Genomic DNA, 23,194 nt, shown 5'->3' on the forward strand with positions numbered 1-23,194 from the left:
TTCTGATCTCAAAGCTACGTGTAACACTTATCCTTTCCAAAAATAATTTTTTTTTTTACTATTCACTTTTTACTATTCACAATTTACTATTCACTAATTTTTATTTTTTTTTTCTAGTATCTAACAAATATTTTCAAGGATCTTACATATATTGTTTCAATCTTAATGTAAAGATAATGAAATCCTTATTTCATGTTAAATATGTTATTAGTAGTAAGCATGTGCATGAAAATAATTGTGCTTATTTTTAGCATTAAAGAGTATGTTACATATCCAAATAAAGAATAACGAGGTTAATAAAAAAATAAAATTTTACTTAAATTGAATTTTGGTGACTGAAATATATGTTTGGATTGCATTAAAGGAAAGCAAACCAAACAAATTTCTAAACTTTTTGCTACTAAAAGCAATGAACTTTTAAAATTAATACATATTGATATTTGTGGATTTTTTACCTTTATAAATGATTTTTCCAGTTGATGAGGTAGAAAGATAGTGAAAATGAATGTGAATTAAGTATTGAGTATCCAATTTCATTTAAACAATTTATGAAAAGTGACAATTCATAAAAGTGATTGAATGTTTTGAAAGAAGAGTTGAAAAAGGGGTGACAATAAAGTATGAGATAGAGTTTAATTTCCTAAAGGTTTAAAGAGAGTTAATTGTAAACGGGCCTTTAAGACCAAGTCTCACAAGACAATATCAAAAAGAATAAAGTTAGATTAGTTTCTAAAGATTTCACTAAAAAAATGACATTCATTATAAAGAGACATTCTCACTTATTTCTTAAGAAGTTCTTTATGAGAATTGTTTTGGCTTTAGTAGCTCATTATGATTTAAAGTTTCACCAAATGGATGTAAAAACTACATTTTTAAATGATGACTTAGAAGAAGAAATTTATATAGACAAATTTGAAGGTCTCTTTCCAAAGAAAAGGAAAACGTGATGTGTAAATTAAAGAAGTCAATATATGGACTAAATCGGACTTTTAGACAATGGTATCTCAAGTTTAATGATATCATCAGGTCATATGGTTTTGTAGAAAATGTTTTTGATCGGTGTATCTACATAAAGGTTAGTTGGGGCAAGATTATAATTTTAATCTTATATGTTGATGAAATTTTACTTGTTACTAATAATGTCCATATGATACATGTTGTAAAGAATTTTCTCTCTAATAATTTTGAAATGGAAGATATGGGGGATGCATCATATGTCATAGGAATAGAAGTACCAGGTGACAAATCACTAGGACAGTTGAGATTGTCTCAAAAACATAAATTAGTAAAGTATTAGAGAAATTCAAAATGGAAAAGTGCTTTGTAGATTCAAAAAGGTTACTAACATTAGCTTTCTCATAAAAGTACTATAAATTACAAAGAAAGTTCTTAGGTATTCACAATGCACAAATGATTACATGCTCACATATAGAAGGTCATATCATCTTGAAGTAATTGACTATTCATATTCAGATTTTACTAGATGTGTGGATTTAAGGAAATCCCCATTTGGGTACATCTTTCTTTTGGCTAGAGGAGAATGTGAAAAAGTGAAAACAAAGTTGTGATTCTCACTCCTATTATGGAGATTGAATTTGTTGCATGCTTTGAGGTCATAATTCTATTATTTTGGTTGTGAAACTTTACTTTAGGGTTTGATATCGTTGGTAGTATAACTAAACAGTAAGGATTTATTGTAATGATTCTCTAATCATTTTCTTTTCTAAGAATGATAAATACTCTATTGAAACAAAACACAAATTTGAAATATTTATTAATTAAAGTGGAATACATTAATTAAAGATGTCGATTAAGAATATTGATACAAGCTTAATGATAGCAAATTGGTTAACTAAAGGTTTATCACCCCAGACATTCATTGTACTGGTCATGTTGAAAGAATGAGCTTAATGGATAAGTCATTGTTAATAATGTAGTTTGGTGTATATAAACATTATGGTCATAATGTTTATTTTACTTTGATATTTATGATTTTAAGATACTTTTGTTTATTTTCACATTCAGATTGAGTGCTATAATATACATTATTGTTTTGTGTAATGAAATGACTTTATGTATCTTTAAAAGAAAATTAAAGAAATATAGTATAGCATTAACTAAAGTTAAGTTATATAATTTGTGATATATAGAAGAAATTTTGTTATTAGATAACTTGCAAGTGATCGAATCTTCTAATAAAATTCAATGAAGAATAATGACATGATAAATTTAATATATAATGTGTATTTAAAATTTAATATTAAATCTTCAAATCGAATTTTAAATTTAATATTAATTCATATAATTTATATAAAGATTTTAGTATAAATCATTTATAATTTAATAATTATTAAATTATAAATGGATTTCGTGAGAATTATTTTAAAGATATTAAAACTAATTTTCTTTCTTCCCACTTCATTAAGAACATTATAATCTTTTAATAAAATTTTTAGAAAAATTGTCCTCTTTTTCTCTCTTGGAATATAAATCAGATACATCTTCTAACACTTAAAAGATAAGAAATATGAAATAAAAAACATATTCTCCTAAAACATTTTAAATCATTAAGAAAGTCAAAGTAATAAAAGGAAAAATATTAATTACTACTAAAACATATTTATAATGGATTTCGGTGAGTTTTAAGCCTTCCTAACACATTGAAATACATTAATTTTAATTTTGATATTGTAAAATATATAAAGAAGTTTTTAATATATTAAAATGAATATATCTTTAAAATACTGCATAAAAACAGTATTAAAACAAAAATCTGATTTTTTTTTTCACACACAAAAGGAAACACGCCTCGGCGTCCCCCACACTTTTTATCTTACATTTTTTTACTCAAACTTCTAAATCGAAAAATGAAGAGTGCTTAATCTTTGTGAGCCATATTTTCTTTTCTTCCATGGTATACACGTGGATCCAAACATCCTACAAAATATCCACTCAATCAATATTCAACTTATGAATTTACATCTATTTATCAAAATAGAAATATATTTCAAATACTATTATCTCACAGCTATATATATATATATATATATATATATATATAAACGAAGTAATTCATGTCTAACTCCTCCATCTTCCTTCATTTGCACCTTAATTTTTTATTAGTAATTTTGACTAATTATTATTTCTTCAGATAATCTTTTAAATGGCTATGGAGGTTTTTCAGTCTTTTGACAAAGAATTTTGTTGTTCAAGTATAAATGAAAGCCAGCAGAGGCAGGTACAGAAGAAGAGCTTCTTCTCTGCAGCTCAATGGATAAATCCAAAGAGAACTGGGCCTCCAACGACATCGTTTTGCAGGTCGGAATGCTCCTCGTCATGTTCCTCTTCTACCTCTTCATGCACAACGTCCCCAAGAAGCTCTGGTCTGACCTCCGTCTCCGCAACCGCGCCGACATCCAAGCCAAGCGCCACTTCGTCCAAGGGGCCCAACTCCTCGCCCGAGCCCGCGCCTCCAAATCCAAGGCCCTCGCCAAAGAAGCCCAGGCCCAGGCCCAACGTGCCATCGCCCTCGACCCCCGCGACGCCGCCCCCCACCTCCTCAAAGCCCTCGCCCTCGATTTCCTCGGCCTCCGCTCCGCCGCCCTCGATTCCCTCGACGACGCCCTCTCCCCCCTCGCCGCCACCTCCCTCTCCCCCTCCGAGCGTGCCGACGCGCTTCTGAAACGCGCCGAACTCAGACTCGCCTCGACGCAGCGCGCCCGGGTCGACTCGGCCCTCGCCGATCTCTCCGAGTCCGTCAAACTCAACCCCAACAACGCGAAGGCTTTCTTCTCTCTCGGAGATTGCTTGGAGCGGAAGAAGATGAACGATGACGCCGTTAAGGCCTACCAGCAGGCTCTCGAATTGAAACCCCAATTGCACGTGGCTGAACAAGCCCTACACAGGTTGGATTCTTCGCCCAAAACCAATTGAGATCTTGAACCGTTTTTCATGCTATGGTGTTCATGCTATCGTGTTCGAGTTACAGTTTCATCTTTCCGCAACACCTTTAGATCCAATTACAATTCACACTTGCTAATTCGATGGTGTTTTTGTGATCTTTGAAATTGGAAGAGATTTTGGTTTAGGTTTAAGTTCTGGCGATCCTTTGTTTCTGCTTCACTTTCACCTTTGATGAAGTCGCCCAATCTGAATATTTAAATGGACAAAAATTATCAAAAATAATATATCTTGTGATCGTGCAGATAATATATTGAATTTTATTAAATAAATTTATTCAAGATTAACAAATTTTCTTGCATCAATATTAAGTTGTGTCTTGTAAAATCTATTCACATGGAGAACAACCACATGCTTGGAAACATCTTATAAAATTCTTTATCATTGAATTCCTTCCAAGAACTTTATTTCACAATGACATCACATCATTATTTATCATTCTTCTTTCTATCACTTTTTCTTTTAAAAAAATGATTTAAAAATATTTAGAAAATACCAACGGAAGAGGTTTTAAAGTTAAGTCTAAAAGAAAAGAACAAGAGAATTTTTATTACAGTGTTTGATATTGAAGCAATTTACATTGGAGATAATAAGAATTTCTCAAAAGACTTTACAAATGTCAGATTCTTAAACTACTTTGAAGGTGAATTTGAAGTTAACTTTTTTATACTAAAATTTTATAGGTCCAATTGTATGACAAATAAATGGTGTGAGATAAGAAAAAAATACTATCAAATACTTATGTGAATAGTAATTTTATTCTTATAAATAAAATTGTATTAGTGTGAAAATTATGTCCAAATTGAATGAACATATTATAAAATATAATATAATAATGGACGCAGGAAGACATTATAGGAAAATCTTGTCCTTATATAACATTTATTTTATAATGAAAATGAGGAAATTTTTATTTAAGAGGACATCAAAATCTTGAAAAAAAATAACTAGCAAAAAAGTTTTCAAATAAAAACAGCTTAAAAAAGGTAGGAGAGAAATTTCATAAAAGTATTTGATATTGAAATCGTTTGTATTAAAGATGATTTGTTTCTTCATGAAAATCTCCCGAATAACATTGTACAACATTGTAATGGTACGTAGAATATATATTTATATATATATAAATCTAAAAGGTGAATATGAGAGGATGAAAAATAAGAAAGGAAATATAGTACCAAATACTTATATCAACAATCGTTTTATTCTTATAAAATTCTATTATTTTATTCTTATAAAATTCTATTAAGATGAGACTTGTGTGTTGTGCAAATTAAATGGATATATTATAAAGATAAATATAACAATTGATGTCATAAGATATCATGTAAAAATATTATTTTTTACTCATGAAAAGATTTTTATTTCGTAATGATAGTACCCTAAGATATCTCTTACCATTTCTTTTCCTATAACTTTTTATTTAAGAAGATGACATCGAAAAAATAACTAATAGAAGAGTTTTTAAAACGACACCATAACAAAAGTATGAGAGAGACTCCATAAAAGTGTTTGATATTGAAACAACTTACTTTGAAGTTGACTTGGTTTTTCACGAAAATCTCTCAAAGAATATTACAAAGAGTGCGTAAGATATAGATATAGATATATATATATATATATATATATATATATATATATATATATATATATATATATATATATATATATATTAGAAATCTTAAAAGTGAATATGAAATTATTGAAGATAAAAGATAGAAAATAGTACTAAACACTTATACCAACAATTATTTTATTCTTAGAAAATTGTATTAAGATGAGATTTCTATGTAAATTGAATGGACATACTATAAAGATAAATATAACAATTGATACTAAAAAACATCATGTGAAAATATTACCCTCATACTTATGATAATACTTTTATTTCATAATGATAATACACTCAAATCATCTCTTACCATTTCTGTTTCTATAACAACTAGTATAAGAGTCTTTGAAGTGACACCTTAAAAAAAGTGAGAGAGACTCCAATAAAGTGTTTTTATATTGAAACAACTTGCAGTGATGACTTTTCTCTTCACGAGAATCTCTCAAAGAATAATGCAAAAGTACCTAAAATATATATACTTCATAAATCTTAAAGGTGGATATGAAATGACAGAAAATAAAATAGAAAAAATAGTACAAAACACTTATGTCAACAATTATTTTATTCTTTTATATGGAAGATTATGTACTAATTGATTGAATATTGAACAATCAAGTAATTTTTTTTAAGAAACTTAATAATAACATAATTTTTTGAAACCTTTTTTAAAATTTACTCAGCAAAATTGTTAAAAGATTTAAATTTGACATGAGGATGTAGTATTCTAATTGAATTACCAACTAATTTAAAGTTTTAATTAAAAAATAAATCATCTAAAACATTTATGGTTTACTAAGAGATGAGGAGATGGGACTTTGATCACAATAAATAAAGACAACTAAGGTAATTAGTTTTCTTTTACCTACAATCTTGATTATTGGTTAAAAATAAAGTGATTTTTCCTTCATAATTATTAGTGAACAAAAAATAGTGAAGAGTGACAAGAATTCATTGTATTCAAGATGGACAAACTTTCCTAACTAATATTTGAATATAATATTATCTAAAAATAACTACAAAATAATTATACTAAAACAAAACCACTTAATACATCGTGCAAAACATTTTGAAGACCTTGAAAGTGAATATAAAGTTAATCTTTTTATGGACAACATCATGGATCACCTGGTAAATTAACACCTCAATTCCCGAAATAGTTTTACAAGTCCAGTTATACAATAAAGAAAATAACACTAAATAAAAAAAAAATAGTACCAAACGATGTCTCCATACATCCTCTAAAAACTGAAAAGATTTTCATGTTGATTGAATAGATATTAAAAAAACCATATTTTTTCTGAAAAAACTAATCATTATAGTACAAAATTTTATGAAACATTTTTTTAATGTTTATTCAACCTAATCATCAAAGTTTATTATGATGAATTACATAAAATTTACAACTTAAATTTTTTTATTGACTATAATTAAAATAAGTAATCACAATAATTAATTAGGAAAGTTTGTCCATTTTGCATTGAAGATGACGTGTCCCTTCATGAAAATCTTCATCATATACTTTAATTACTTTAAGGTGAATATGAGATTATGGAAAATAAGAGAGAAAAAATAAGGGTTAAATATGTTTTTAGTTCCTATACTATCACGCGATTTTGGTTTTAGTCCCTCTTTCAAACTAAGGTACATTTTAGTCCTCTTCCTTAAGGAAACTTTGATTTTAGTCCTCTAAATTTAACACCGTTAAAAACCAGCTGACGTGGCTAACGGTAGACTGACATGATTTTCTTTTTTTGCGCTGAGTCAGTGTTTCTCATCTTTTCTCCCTCTCTCTCCCTCGTCTCTTCCTTCCATCTTCTACCCACCCTCTCCACCCTTTCCAAAAAGGTCATTGACGATGTGCAACTTGGATGGTCTGCGGTGGAACAAACAAATTAGGCTGTTGAGGTTGGGTGGAGCAGGAGCACCATAACCGTATTGTCCATTAGTATGTCCCTGGTTTACTTTAGAACGAATAATCATATCCCAATTCTGAGTTTCTATGAAGTCTCTTGTCGATTTAGGTCTTCGCATATCCCAATTCACGAGTTACCGAATCCGAATATTATTGAAACTTCCTTTTATATGGGTTACTTGTAACTGATACTTTCAGATAAATAGTTTTCTTTGCAAATGGTTAAAGCTTAACTTTGTCCTCTGTTTTTTTCATCAAACATTTTCTTTAAAGTTCTTATCCACAATAAACTAAATTCACAAGAATCAGGTGGAATTGTGAGTATCTTTAAAATCTTATTCTTGACAAATAATATTTAATCAGAATTCCGATCAATCATATTCTGCAACTAATTTGATTTATTGAAGGTGTCCAATATTTTACTTATACCAAGTCATCATATAAACTTACATGTGAGAGTATCAATATAATAACAACTTAATCCTGCACTTTCAGATAAGTCGCACTCTCATGAAGGAGATATTTTTGCTTGGAACGTAGTCAGCCCTATAATGAAATATATTCACTGGAATCCAAAACAATAAATCATATCAATTAAAAGAATTACAAATGAGATTGAAATAATAAGGTTTTAATTTAAAATAAATATCTACTTTCATGTAAATAATCACTTACCGTCTTATCATCTCAACTTCTGTAAATAAACCACCATAATGAGTGAATTCTATGAAACTATTGGTTTTCTATTTTGTTGGTGGGAAGAGAGTGATTCAAACGCTCCTTTCCACCAGGCTTTGATGAGGCATTAAAAGGCATTAAAAAGAGAAATGGGGCATTCTTAAACATAAAGGCATTAAAAGAAATGGGGGCATTCAATGAAATTATTCCATGTGTTTCATCATCAGTACCCATTCAAGTGCAGGATGGTGTTTCTGGAATTTAATATCCTGATAGCTATCAACAACCATTTGATCCTAGATACGGAAGAGGTTATGGTGCTCCTACTCCACCCCAGCAACCTCAACAGCCTAATTTGTTTGTTCCACCGCAGACCACCCAAGTTGCACAGCGTCAATGACCTTTTTGGAGAGGGTGGGGAGGTTGGGTGGAAGATGGAAGGAAGAGACGAGGAAGAGAGATGGAGAAAAGGTGAGAATCACGGACTCAGTGCAAAAAAAAATCGTGTCAGTCTACCGTTAGCCACGACAGCTGGTTTTTAACGGTGTTAATTTTGAAGGACTAAAATCAAAGTTTCCTTAAGGAGGAGGACTAAAATGTACCTTAGTTTGAAAGAGGGACTAAAACCAAAATCGCGCGATAGTATAAGGACTAAAAACATATTTAACCCAAAAAATAATATCAAACGCTTATGTCAACAATAATTTTATTCTTATAAAATTGTATTAAGATGAGACTTATGTGTTGTGTAAATTGAATTGACGTATTATACAAGTAAATATAACAATTGATGCTATAAGATGTCATGTGAAAATATTGTTTTTGTACTCATGAGAAAACCTTTATTTGATAATGATAATGCACTCAATACATCTCTTATCATTTATCTTCCTATAACTTTTTATTCAAGAAGATGACATGAAAATCTCAAGAAAAAATAACTAATAGAAGAGTTTTTAAAATGACACCTTACTAAAGGTATGAGAGAGACTCCATAAAGTGTTTGATATTGAAACAACTCACGATAAAGATGACTTGACTTTTCATGAGAATCTCTCAAAGGACATTGCAAAGAGTGTGTAGGATATATATACTTTAGAAATCTTGAAAGTGAATATGAAATGACTAAAGACAAGAGAGAGAAAATAATAACCAAACAATTATGTCGACAATTATTTTATTCTTAGAAAATTGTATTAAGGTGAGATTTTTGTGTAAATTGAGTGGACATACTATAAAGACAAATATAACAATTGATTCTAGAAGACATCATGTGAAAATAGTACTCATGATAATATCTTTATTTCATAATGATAATAGATTCAAATAATATCTCTTACCATTTCTCATTCTATAACTTTTTATTCAAGAAGATGACATGAAAATCATGAAAAAATCAACTAGTATAAGAGTTTTTAAAGTGACAACTTAACAAATGTATGAGAGGGAGACCATAAAAGTATTTGATATCGAAATAACTTGTATTGAAAATGACTTGCCCCTTCATGAGAATCTCTCAAGACATTGCAAAAGTGTTGAAATATATATATATATATATATATATATATATATATATATATATATATATATATATATATATATATATATATATATATATATATTTCAGAAATCTTGATGGTGAATATGAAATGATGGAAAATAAGAGAGAGAAAATAATACCAAACACTTATGTTAAAAATTGTTTTATTCTCACCTATTTATGTAGGGGATTATGTGCTAATTGATTGAACATCGAACAACCACATACTTTTTTTAATAAACTTAATAATCATAACATATAATTTTTTTAAAACAATTTTTAAAATTTACTTAGAATAATAAAATTGTTAAATATTTTAAATTTGACATGACAATGTAGTATTTTAATAGAATTACTAACTAATTTAAAGTTTTCAATGAAAAAAAAATCATCTAAAACAGTTTGCTAAGATAGTGAGACTTTGATCACAATAAATAAGAAAATAACGGTAATTAGTTTTCTTTTACATACAATATTGAGTATTGGTTAAAAATAAAGTGTTTTTTCCTTCATCCATAAATGAATTATTAGTGAATAGAAAATAGTGAAAAGTGACAAGAATTCATTCTATTAAAGATTGACAAACTTTAGCATCTAATATTATCTAAAAAAACTACAAAATAATTACACTAAAACAAAGACCTACTTCGTACATAGCGTGCAAGACACTATGAAGACCTTGAAAGTAAATATAAAGTTAACCTTTTTATATTAGAGTTTTATGGAAAACATCATGACTCACCTTGTACATGAACACCTCAATTCACGAAATTGCAAGTCCAGTTATACAACAAAGAAAAGAATACGAGATAAGTAAAAACAATGATACCAAACATATATGTTTCGTTACTAACATCTCATGAAAAATAAAAACATTTTCATGTGAATAGATATAATTAGAGAACAAACTTTTATGAAACATTTAGTATTTGTTCAACATAATCATCGATAAAATGTACAACTTACACTTTTTGATAGACTATAAATAAAATAAGTAATCACAATAATTAATTTTATTTAATAATAATCATTGTTATGAGTTAAAAATACCAACTAATTTTTCCTTCAATCATAAATAAAGATGTGCTTAGATTAGGGATTAGATTAAAAAAAGATTTAAAGAATAATTCACATGTACGTGTGTGTGTCTGTGTGAGTGTGTGTGTGTGTGTGTGTCTGTGTGTGTGTCTGTGTGTGTGTCTGTGTGTGTTTGTGTGTGTGTGTGTGTGTGTCTGTGTGTCTATGTCTGTGCGTGTGTGTCTGTGTGTGTCTATGTGTGTGTTTGTGTGTGTCTGTATGTGTCTCTGTGTGTGTGTGTCTTTGTGTGTGTGTGTGTGTGGGTGTGTGTCTGTGTGCGTCTGTGTGTGTGTGTGTGTTTGTATGTGTGTGTGTATGTGTGTGTCTGTGTCTGTGCGTGTGTGTCTGTGTGTGTGTGTGTGTGTTTGTGTGTGTGTGTGTGTGTGTGTCTGTGTGTGTGTCTGTGTGTGTGTGTCTGTGTTTGTGTGTGTCTGTCTGTGTGTGTGTGTGTTTGTGTGTGTGTGTATGTCTGTGTGTCTGTGTCTGTGTGTGTCTGTGTTTGTGTGTGTATGTGTGTGTGTGTGTGTGTGTTTGGGGGGGGGGGGGGGGGGGGTGTGTCTATGTGTGTTGGGGTGTGTGTGTTTATGGGTCCTATAATTCTTCATCTATTACAGGAATTACAACCCCACAAAATATAATAATGCCTAAATTATAGCCAACACAATATTCCATTACCTAGTATTTACTAATAGAATATTTGACATATTTAAACACCCCCACTCAAGTTGGTGCATGGATATCACACATTCCCAACTTGAATAGAGACTCATTCAACAATCTTCTTGACACTCCTTTGGTGAGAACATCAGCCAACTGCAATTTTGATCTTACAAAAGGAAAAGAAATTATTTCAGCTTTAAGCTTCTCTTTGATCAAATGTCTATCAATCACCACATGCTTTGTTCTATCATTTTGCACAAGATTATGAACAATTGTTATAGTCGACGTATTGTCACAGTACAAACTCAGTTTCATTTGGTTTAAAGCCCAAATCTGATAACCCATTTTAATCCACAAAAGTTCACATATACCTAGTGTCATGCCTCTGAATTCTACTTCAGCACTAGATCTTGCTACTACATGCTATTTTTTCTTCCTCCAAGTTACAAGATTCCCTCCTACAAAAGTAAAGTATCCAGAGGTAGATCTTCTATCATTTTTTGAACCTGTCCAATTTGCATCAATGTACCCTTCTACCTTTAAGATTCCATGATTTGAGAACAAAATTCCTTTTCCAGGAGCGGACTTCAAATGTCTCAAAATCCTCTCAACAACATCCATATAAAGCTTTCGTGGGTCATGCATTAATTGACTAACAACATTCACTGCATAGGTAATATTTGAACGCATATGTGACAAATAAATTAATTTTCCTACCAGCCTTTGCTGAATATCTGGTCGGTCTTCTTTCCTGATCTCAACCGGCTCATTGGTACTGAGGCTACTGTTCTCACCCTTTTATTTATGGAATGCTTTCTGAAGAACTGATCAGAGGTACGGTAGAGGAAGGGCTATTCTGACCAGATTTATGCGGATTGGATTCTCCGGTTTTTGCAAGAATACGGTGTTTGGAAAAAGACGGTCTTTGACAGGAATAGCCTTCACTGCCTTTCCTCTTTCTTTGCTGCATCTGAGATTACCGCCCCGTGGGTCCTATTCAAAGCATCGAGCTCGGTAGCGAACCTCTTGTCCTTATCCCTGTTTACTTCAAATGGCTTAGAGAAAGGTCCCTTTTTTCTTTTCACATCTCGGATGCTTGGGAGTCTCCTTCTCGGCTTCAGAAGGACCGAAGGTTGGACTACGTTCTATGCTCTTTGAATTTGAGCATTGAAAGAGTTTATAATTTTGTTCAATTGGTGTATCAACTAGTTTACTCCCAAGCAACCCAGTTTCTGATAGTAAGTCAATAGTATATTTTCTTTGGCATAGGAAAATATCCTGTTTTGATCTAGCTACTTCAATACCCAAAAATTATTTGAGGTTTTCAAGTTGTTTCATCTTACACTCAGATGCAAGGTATTTTTGTAAACTATAAATCTCATCTTGGTCATTTCCTGTAACAATCATGTCCTCTACATACATAATCGAAGCTATAATTTTTCTTTTCCCTCTCTTCAAAAATAAGGTGTGATCAGAGTTACTTGCTCTATAGCCAAAAGCCTTCATAGACTTGGTAAACCTTCCAAACCATGCTCTTGGGGATTGTTTTAATCCATATAGAGTCTTCTTTGATTTATAAACCTCCATTCCAATTGAATCTTTCATGCTTGGTGGAGAATCCATATAAATTTCTTCTAAAATTTCTCCATGTAGGAAAGCATTTTTCACATCAAATTGTAGAAGAGACCAATCTTGGTTTGCTGTTGTTAACACTCCGGAAAGTGTACCAAATCGTATCAAGTAATAATAAATGGTAAGACCAAGTATCGTTTCCTAAGAGACTCACGACCTAGACATTCATATGGTTTCTTAATTAATAAGGACTTGTAAACAAAATCATTATGTTTATATTATGAAAAATAAATATGAATGCAAGTGTTGATCAATTGACTTGAAAGATGCAAAGGTGATTGATATAAAATATGGAATGATTATGTGCTTGGGATTTTCGACTTATCCTATCCACTCTCATGTATTTATGAATTCATCTTCTTCATTAATGTTAATGTCACTTTCTAATTTACCTTAAACCCGATGTCTCGGTGAAGAAAACCTATTCTTAATTACTAGTTCACAATGTCTTGTATCCCTAGCAATTAATTATGCATTACATTCGCATAGAAGCTTAAAGGCAACCAACCCTCCTATCTCTATGTCTAGGTAATATTGCATTTGGGAGAATTTCTCCAGTTCTAGATTTTCTCATATGTGTCCATAGTGACAAAATCAATGATCATGCAATTGAATGGGTTAAACAAAGCATGCATAGAGTGTAGAGGAAAAACCCTAACAATTAATGAAGTAAAGCATTTATAATAAGAATCAATTCAATACATGAGAGTTTCAAAGGATTATATTGTTTCCCCAACAACAGTGGAGGTTTAGCTCACCATACACATGGTGAAACTAGATGAAAATAATGAAAAGAATGAAAGATAAAACCCTAAAAGTTGAAGATCGGAGCTTTCGCATCCAAAATCCACCTCCGAGGGGTTAAAGGAGTGTGTTTTCGCCTCTTTCTGTCAAAAGATATGAACCCTAAGTCGTCCAAAACCTTAAATAGTTCAGAAAAATATCAGCAAAATGGCCCAAGCCCACGTCGTCAGCGCTCAACGCCCCAAAAGGGCGCTCAACGGTAGCTGCGACACTCAAATGACCCTAAGTTGTGGCGCCCAAGCGTGAAACAATGCTTTCAAAACCAACTGGCGCTCAGCGGTGGCGCCCAAGCGTGAAATAATGGTTGAACTACCAGAATGACGCTCAGCGGTGGCGCCCAGGCGTGAAACAATGGTTGCACTACCAGACTGGCGCTCAACGGTGGCGCCCAAGCGTGAAACAGTGCTTTCACCTCTAGGTTGGTGCTCAACGCCCCAAACTGACGCTCAGCGCTATCTACGATTCTTCTATGTGCCACTTTTCCAGCCTTTCCTGACTCCAGCTCCTTGCTACTTCAACTTCTTCATCCAATTCATCTTAATTCCTGTCAAAACAAGGAAAAACAAGCACAAAACCCATTCAACTCTTTTATTCTCACAACTTAATCAAAAGCATGATTTCAAGTTAACTTCTAAGTCATAAAGGGTGTTTTTAATATCAAAATTAAGTATAAAAATAACGGTTTTTCAACCGTTATCACAACCCCAAACTTAAAATTTTTCTTGTCCTCAAGTAAACAAGATATAACTCAGTCTTTCATCAATCAATACAATGGTTCAACACATTCAAAAACTCTTTCTTCCAAGACAAGTAATTACTCAAATCAGCTTATCAAACAGAATTCAGTCAAGATATGCATATGCCTTGATCACTCATCATGTTGTTCACATAATCACATAATATCCAATAGATGTTATTCTCATGAATGATCAATTAACTAAACATAGATGTAATCATGTATTCATGGAACTCTTCCTCACCAGACAAAGTGTTTCACTCAATCACACAAGTGTATATAAAGGTCACTCTTTCACTATACTATCCCAATGTCACATAGAACAAAATTGTCTTTCATTTCACACAATTAATCCTACTCACAGACAAGTATCATCACAAGGACTTTCCATGGCTTGTAACGTGGTTGGGCTAAGAAGAAAAATTGGTTTTTCAAGATCACAAAATCCTTGAGTTAAGAGAGTCATTCATAAATTTATCATTCAAGTACAATCTCTCTTTAGACAAACCAATATCACTCATTCCCAACTTTCCCCTTTTTGCATTGAGCTTTTCTTAACTTGCATTTTATTTTCTTTTCTCATACTTCATACTTGCTCAAAACTTAGCTCAATGTTTTTCATTACTTTCCTTTTCAATTCTCCCAATCAACCCCAAACTTGAACCTTTAGCAATACCACACAATGATTCTCAACTTAACTCAAGGTAAAGATTTTCACAAAGGATCTGTTTAAGGCTTGAGGTTCAAAAAGGGTAGAACACTTCATGCTCTTTTTTATTTGGGTAAAAATCATGCATTGGCTAGAAAAAGGGTAATAAAAAATGGCCTTGATCATGTGACACAAGCAAGCAAGTAGTTCAATCATAGAAACCTGGGCAAAATCATTCATGCTTTCAAAAGAATAACAATCATTCAAACAAATACTTTAGAGTTTAAAACCTCACACAAGTTAATTCAATGTTCCACATACACCAAATACACATCTTGCTTAGCATCATAATCACAATCATAACATCATGCATTTGTTCACACTGTTTGTGAACAACGACCTGAATATCAAACATCATGTGAAACATCTCAACATCAATCAATATCAAAGCATCATCAAGAAATACTCGTCACATGCAAATCAATGTCAAACCATCACATCAGATATAAGTTTCAAACTGAGTACATCAACACCTATTCTAAAAACAGAAGCAAAATAAAGATAAAAAATGAGTTTAGAAAACTGGGGTGTCTCCCAATAAGCGCTTCTTTAATGTCACTAGCTTGACCCAATAAGCTCATGGATCTACCAACTTCATCACGGTGGACAGACGTTCCATTTCTCCTCCCAAATAATGCTTGAGACGTTGACCATTCACTACCCAACTTCTTTGTGGATCACTAGCAGCTGGATCAACCAATTCAATTGCTCCATGGGGATGGGCACCCTTTACTACAAATGGTCCTGACCATTTTGACTTCAACTTCCCAAGAAACAACTTCAAACATAAATTGAACAATAACACCTGCTGCCTTGGATTAAAAACCTTTTTTATCAGCTTCTTGTCATGATAGAATTTTACCTTTTCTCTATAATTCCTGGATGAATCATATGCATGCAACCGCATCTCTTCAAGCTCCAATATCTGCCTTCTGCGTTTATTATGAGCATCATAGGAATCAAAATTCAAAAATTTTAGAGCCCACAAAGCTTTATGCTCCATCTCCACTGGCAGATGGCATGCTTTCCCATAGACTAACTGGAAAGGTGGTAAACCCATAGATGTCTTCATTGCCGTCCTATATGCCTAGAGAGCATTATCCAGTTTCTGTGACCAATCCTTTCTTGACGAAGCAATTGTTTTCTCCAAGATCCTTTTTATCTCCTTGTTAGACACCTCAGCTTGCCCATTTGTCTGTGGATGATAAGGTGCAACCACCTTATGTGTCACACCATAATGTTTGAGTACTTTTGCAAGCTGAAAGTTGCAAAAATGAGATCCTTCATCACTAATAAGTACTCTTGGAGTTCCAAAACGTGTGAAAACTTGCCTCTTCAGAAATTTAATCACAATACTAGCATCATTCTTGGGACAAGCCAGGGCTTCCACCCATTTACTAACATAATCCACCGCCACCAGTATGTATTCATTGTTGAAAGATGGTGGAAAGGGTCCCACAAAATCAATACCCCAGCAATCAAAGACTTCAACCTCTAAAATGCCTTATAATGGCATTTCATGACGTCTTGAAATAGCCCCAGTCCTTTGACATTTATCACAATTTTTGGCATGATTATGAGCATCTTTAAACAGGGTAGGCCAATAAAATCCTGACTGGAGAACTTTTGTTGTTGTTCTCTCTACATTAAAATGTCTCCCATAAGGTGAATCATGATAGTGCCAGAGAATTCCTTCTGCTTCTTCATTTGTTACACACCGCTTCAGAAGGTTATCAACTCCAATCTTGAACAAGTAAGGATCATCCCAAATAAACTGCTTGGCATCATGTAAATTTTTTTTTCTTTGTTGCCAATTGAGATCTTCTGGGATTACTCCTGCAGCTTTGAAATTAGTCATATCAGCAAACCATGGCCTTTGTTGGATATACATGAGTGTTTCATCTGAGAAAGATTCCCATATTTAATCTTCCTTGTTTGTAACTTCACTGTTAACCAACCTAGATAAGTGATCAACGATTACATTTTCACTTCCCTTCTTGTCACGGATATCCACATCAAACTCTTGTAGTAAAAGCATCTATCTAATCAATCGCGGCTTAGAATCTGGCTTGGTTAGCAAATACTTTATAGCTGCATGATCTGTGTAGATGATCATTTTAGACCCAATCAGATAAGGTCTAAATTTCTTCAAAGCATACACAATAGCAAGAAATTCTTTTTCTGTGGTGGCATAATTCAACTAAGCTTCATCCAAAACCTTGCTTGCATAATAGATAGTGTGAAATACTTTCTCTTTTCTCTGACCCAGCACAACACCTATTGCATAATCACTGGCATCACACATTAATTCAAAATTTTGATTCCAATCTGGAGCTACAATCACTAGGCTGAAACCAATTTGCTTTTCAAGATGTCAAAGGCTTTTAAATATTCTTCATTCATCACAAAAGGTACATCTTTAACCAACAAATTACTCAATAGTTTAGCAATCTTTGAGAAGTCTTTAATAAATCTTCTATAAAACCCAGCATGGCCTAAAAAACTTCTAATTTCCTTCACATTTGTTGGTGGTGGAAGTTTCTCAATGACCTTGATGAGTGCATATTTATGTCCACATTTATGCTTTAAAATTCAAATTTTTGACGGGATAATTGTGCTTAAATGATTGATTTTAAGTGAATTTGTGATTATTGGAATTGTTGGATTTGGGAATTAAAGAGACGTAAAAAGTGAGTTTTAGCGCATAAAATATTCTTGAATGTTCTTATGTTTATTTTTGCAGCTGAAATTATAAGTTCTATTGGTCCAAATGGCAATTCAAGGCCCAAAATCAGGTTTTATTTCGAAAATAATGTACAGATGGGCCAAACAGACAACTTTTACCCTTGCACCTCCCAATTTCTCTACATACATCCCTCTTCTCTTAACCAGGCCCAATACTAAGCCAAACAGTAACCCTATTCTAAATACAGCTCCTAAATTTCCCTACCCATACCCCTCCTAAACCAGACTCCACTAGATCATGCCACGTGTCCAAATCCTCCCCACACAGATCTAGCCAACCACATGTCGCCACATCATCATCTTCTCTAACAGAGAAACCCTAATTCCTAACCCTAGTCGTCAACTGCCGCCGCGCTGCTCCACCGCCAACCTCAGCGCCATCGAGCCGTCACGCACAACCGTCGTCGTCGCGCACCATGCTCATCACCATCCTTGCACGAGTTTCTCGCCGGACAGCCACCATCAACCATCACCACCGTTCATCTTCTCCATCCGCTGGCACACCATCCATGAAACCGCGGCACTACACCTTTCTTTTTCGCGAGTTCTTCACGTCGTCACCATCCTTTCCGCCACTCGCGCTTTGCCACTACAGCACCGCCGCTGCCATGGCCGCAACAATCTTGTAGTCGTCGCACGACCTTCTTCCACGGTCAATCATCATCTCAGACCTACAAATCCAAAAACCCAGAAAACCCAATCTGGCCACAGTTTATCTCCTCCGTCGCGCACCACCATTAACATCACGATATCGCGCCGCCGCCGAAACCCCATGCCCATCGCGCCATCAACAAACGGTGAGATCAAGCTTCTCCATCTTCGTTTCCTTCATCGCGACATAGAGCATCTCTTCTTCCACTACCTGCAAAGTAAACACAAAGAACCAGAGGCAGCCATTGACGCAACCGAGCGCCTCCTCCATTCGCGAAACACCACCATCAAGAGAACTTCCTCGCATGGTCGTCTTCTCCATCAACCAGCGTCGCCGTTGTGTAGCCACCATCATTCTCGCACACTAGCAAAAATCCCTTCACGGCGCAGGCGCATGGGCAACCTCTTTTCCCAAATCTGAACCCTAATTTGGGAGAAAGAGGGCAGCCACGTATGAAGCCCTCATTGGGCACGCCTCTCTGGTCAAAACTGGTCAAAGCTGTTTGGAATCTAGTTAAGGGTGGTCAACTAAGGGGCTTTCTTGCAATTTCAGAAATTCTAAAGGGGCTAAAGTGCAGATAGAGGAAATTTTAGGGTATTTGTGCAATTTTGGAAAGTCAAGAAAAGCTAAAAGATAAAAATCAGTTGTTGAATTAATTTAATTTGGGAATATCAATAGAAATTATCTTCCAAATAATGTTATAATTATCTAAATCTTTTAGTTATTTGGAAGATATAAGTAAAATATTTTGTCAACTGAATACTCAGAGTCCAAGCCCAATCAAGCCCTATATAAAGAGACCCAGGGACTTCAATTAATTCATTCATTCTCTCATACTCCTCTCACTTTTCTTTCATCTTGTATTCAACTCCGTTCATGGAGTGCTAAGCATCTAGGGTTATTCTGCTGTAATTCCCTAATGGATTCTGAGGTTACGTTAAGTTAATGCAATTGTTTATTTTGATTATTGATTTAAGTTGTTCTCTCTCTATGTCTTTCATATCTCTATCTTGTTAAAAGTAAAGATTGTTGCATCATAATGTGTTTGAATCTACATGCATATTGATTATATGAGTTCTAGGGTTTCTAGGTTTAATTGAGAATTTACTTTGATTTAATTTAGGAACTTTCATATGATTAAATGGTTTTTACTATCAATTGAGAATGTACTTTGGTTGGTAGTTGTCGCAACCGGAATCGCGACGGGACGACGATCCAAAAAGAAACGGATTTGGAAAAGAGATTTGGAGTCGCCACCATAGTTTATTCTGGAAAACTACGGAAAAACCATAAAATAATAAGACACGGTCCACGAAAACCAGATTTTGGGTTCGGGAGTCGGTTACGTGTAGGGAAGGTATTAGCACCCTACAACGCCTGCCCGAAGGCAGTACCTTTAACTAAATGCACGAATATGATGTGGTTTTCAAAATGTTTAACTAGTCCCTAAAATAAAATTCTAAATAAACAAAATATATTTTTTAGTTTTTTGGGCCCGACAAGGATTGACCTTGCTCCTACGTATTCTCATTAAAAATGAGAAATCAGGGTTACGTAGTTCTTTTAGAAACTGTTGAGAAATTTGTTTGAAAATTTGTTTCAGAATTTGTTTGGAAAATGATTTGGATTTTTGGGAAAGTGAGCCTGACAAGGACTGGCCTTGCTCCTACGTATCTCCACTTTTGATGGAGAATCAAGGATCACGTAGTTCTGGCAGGAAATATTGTTTGCTGTTTGAAATTGTTGATGTTTTTGGTTTTTGAAGATTTTATATGTTTTTGGTATTTTTATTTAAGAAAGATAAAAGGTTCTTAGCACAAGGACGATGCGAGCGATCACACGTGTGCTTAACCTTTAAAACGTATTTTTGTAATTTTTATATTTAAGAGAGAAAAAAGGTTTTTAGCACAAGGACGATGCGAGCGATCACACGTGTGCTTAACCTTTAAAACGTATTTTTGTAATTTTATTTAAGAAAGAGGAAAAGGTTTCAGCACAAGGACGATGCGAGCGATCACACGTGTGCTTAACCTTTAAAACGTATTTTTGTAATTTTTATATTTAAGAGAGAAAAAAGGTTTTTAGCACAAGGACGATGCGAGCGATCACACGTGTGCTTAACCTTTAAAACGTATTTTTGTAATTTTATTTAAGAAAGAGGAAAAGGTTTCAGCACAAGGACGATGCGAGCGATCACACGTGTGCTTAACCTTTAAAACGTATTTTTTTGTAATTTTATTTAAGAAAGAGGAAAAGGTCTCAGCACAAGGACGATGCGAGCGATCACACGTGTGCTTAACCTTTAAAACGTATTTTTGTAATTTTTATATTTAAGAGAGAAAAAAGGTTTTTAGCACAAGGACGATGCGAGCGATCACACGTGTGCTTAACCTTTAAAACGTATTTTTTTGTAATTTTATTTAAGAAAGAGGAAAAGGTTTCAGCACAAGGACGATGCGAGTGATCACACGTGTGCTTAACCTTTAAAACGTATTTTTTTTGTAATTTTATTTAAGAAAGAGGAAAAAGTTTCAGCACAAGGACGATGCGAGCGATCACACGTGTGCTTAACCTTTAAAACGTATTTTTTTTGTAATTATATATAAATATTTTATTTTTTAAAACAAATAGATATTTAGAATAAATAAATAAAACCAAATATAAACAATAAAAGCAATAACAACAATAGAAATGATAAAAACAAAACAAATAGTGGGGGTGCCCAAATGAGAAAGTGGGGCTGCAGAACAAAATTGGGGCTCCTTTGGCTTGTAGGAACGGAATGGGCTTCTATCCAAACAGAGGGGGGTGTGGATGGAGTGCGCGTGTGGCAGGAAGAAATGGGAAGCAAACCGCCCCAGGCCCAAGGCCTCTTAACCCTAATCAGAAACCCATTAGGGTTCCTCCAACTTCATCTCATTGGTAGGCAGCCCTGAGACCTAGGGTCATTTCTTCTGAAGGAAAGAAAACAGAGACGCCCATCTCTGCCACCCACGGCCATGACCCAGCCTCCCCACAAACCGGCCACCGCTAGCCGCGGTTCGCGGCGTCGTCAACGACGACAGACGCCACCGGAGCCACCGCCGGCCCCAACACCACGTTCCCCTCCTTCTTCTTCTCTTCGCGCGTGAGAGAAAAAACGCTTCCGTTCATCGCCGAACACCGCTTCCTCCGAAACCAGCCACTGCGCCACCGAAACCAGCCACCGCGCCGCCACCTCTTCCGGTCTTGGCGTCGGCGGCTACCCCAAGCGCCACCGGAACTGTCTCCAACCGCGGCGCCTCTCTCTCGTCCCTCTTTCTCGTCTTCGCCGGCAATGGGGAAATCCCCTTCCCCTACATTTTTTCACACAACACTGCCACCAACCGAATTCCGACAGTTACTCCCCCTTTTTTTGAACCTAGAGCTTGCAACCGACGATTATTCCCATACCCCTCTGATATCCATTTTTCTATTTTGAGTGCTGGAATGAAGTTATGTGATGGGAAGCATGGTTGGGGTTAGGAACCAAGTGAGTTCTTTTCTGTTTTTCAGGTACAAGGTGGGGGAGAATGGAAAATGATGAAGAAGATGTTTCTCTGTCCAGTGAAAGAGGAAACAATTTGTGTATGTGAGGAGCAGAGGGGTTCGGTTCTTTCTAAGACTGGAAAACAATGGGTTTGGAACAGAAAAGAGGATTTAGCTTGGGTTGAGGATATGGAGGAAAAATGGTCCGGATGGTTTCAGAGGGCTGGAGTCAGTGCCCCTGGCCGCGGTCATGAGGTGTAAAGATGAAGATGAAGGTGATGAAGGCTGCTGGATGTTGGCCGCGTATACGAGTGGGGTTATGCGGTGTTATCGGTGACACAAGGATGAAGGCGTTGGAGATGATGAGCAGGGCGTGAATGAGATAGGCCGTTTGGCCGGGGGGCAAGGTGTTGGAAGCGAACGTTCGGGAAAAGAGAAATCCAGAGAGGACGATTGAATGGAAACGGGGATGAGGGCAGACACTATACACTGGGTATTTTGATTAACGTGTGAAGTCACAAACTGCTATGTAATGATCAAACATCTTTCATACGCATAACATCATTTATTCACACCCAATCTCACATTCATATCTAAATACGTAAGCAGAAGCATGCATTCCCATCAGACACGACCAAGAGTTTAGATAAAGAAAACTCACCTCCGCAGCTTTAAGACGTTTCTCCTTCTGAGTTCTCCTTCTTCTCTATTCTTGGCGAGAAGTTTCTTGTTCCTCCCGGGATGAATCCTCTTCCTCTGTCTCTTCTTTTTCGCAACCCCTTTTCTCCTCTGACGAGTGATGTCCTCGGATAGCCACCAGGATACCAGGATCCAGTTGAATCAATGTCTTTTCTCTTTGTCTTTTTTTTTTCTTTCAGCCCTCTTTTTTTTCGTTGGCCAAGTCCTCTCTTTTCTCCTCTGTGAACTCTCCTCCCCCTTTTTTTGCTTTTGTGATTTTTGGTGTTAAGATGAT

At 34.6% G+C, this 23,194-nt stretch overlaps 2 protein-coding genes across 2 annotated transcripts; one reads left to right on the plus strand and one right to left on the minus strand.

Annotated features, from left to right (window-relative positions):
- The first annotated feature begins 3,178 nt into the window (after window positions 1–3,178).
- Window positions 3,179–4,094, plus strand: LOC108336711 (uncharacterized). The gene has a single exon (XM_017573176.2). The coding sequence runs from the start codon at window positions 3,271–3,273 to the stop codon at window positions 3,931–3,933; it is 663 nt and encodes a 220-aa protein (XP_017428665.1). The 5' UTR covers window positions 3,179–3,270; the 3' UTR covers window positions 3,934–4,094.
- Window positions 4,095–15,894: 11,800 nt separating this feature from the next.
- Window positions 15,895–16,389, minus strand: LOC108336710 (uncharacterized). The gene has a single exon (XM_017573175.1). It carries the CDS (start codon window positions 16,387–16,389, stop codon window positions 15,895–15,897), a length of 495 nt encoding a protein of 164 aa, XP_017428664.1.
- Between the last annotated feature and the right edge of the window lie 6,805 nt (window positions 16,390–23,194).

This window comes from Vigna angularis, chromosome 7 (assembly GCF_016808095.1).
Source record: "Vigna angularis cultivar LongXiaoDou No.4 chromosome 7, ASM1680809v1, whole genome shotgun sequence".
Lineage (NCBI taxonomy): Eukaryota > Viridiplantae > Streptophyta > Magnoliopsida > Fabales > Fabaceae > Vigna > Vigna angularis.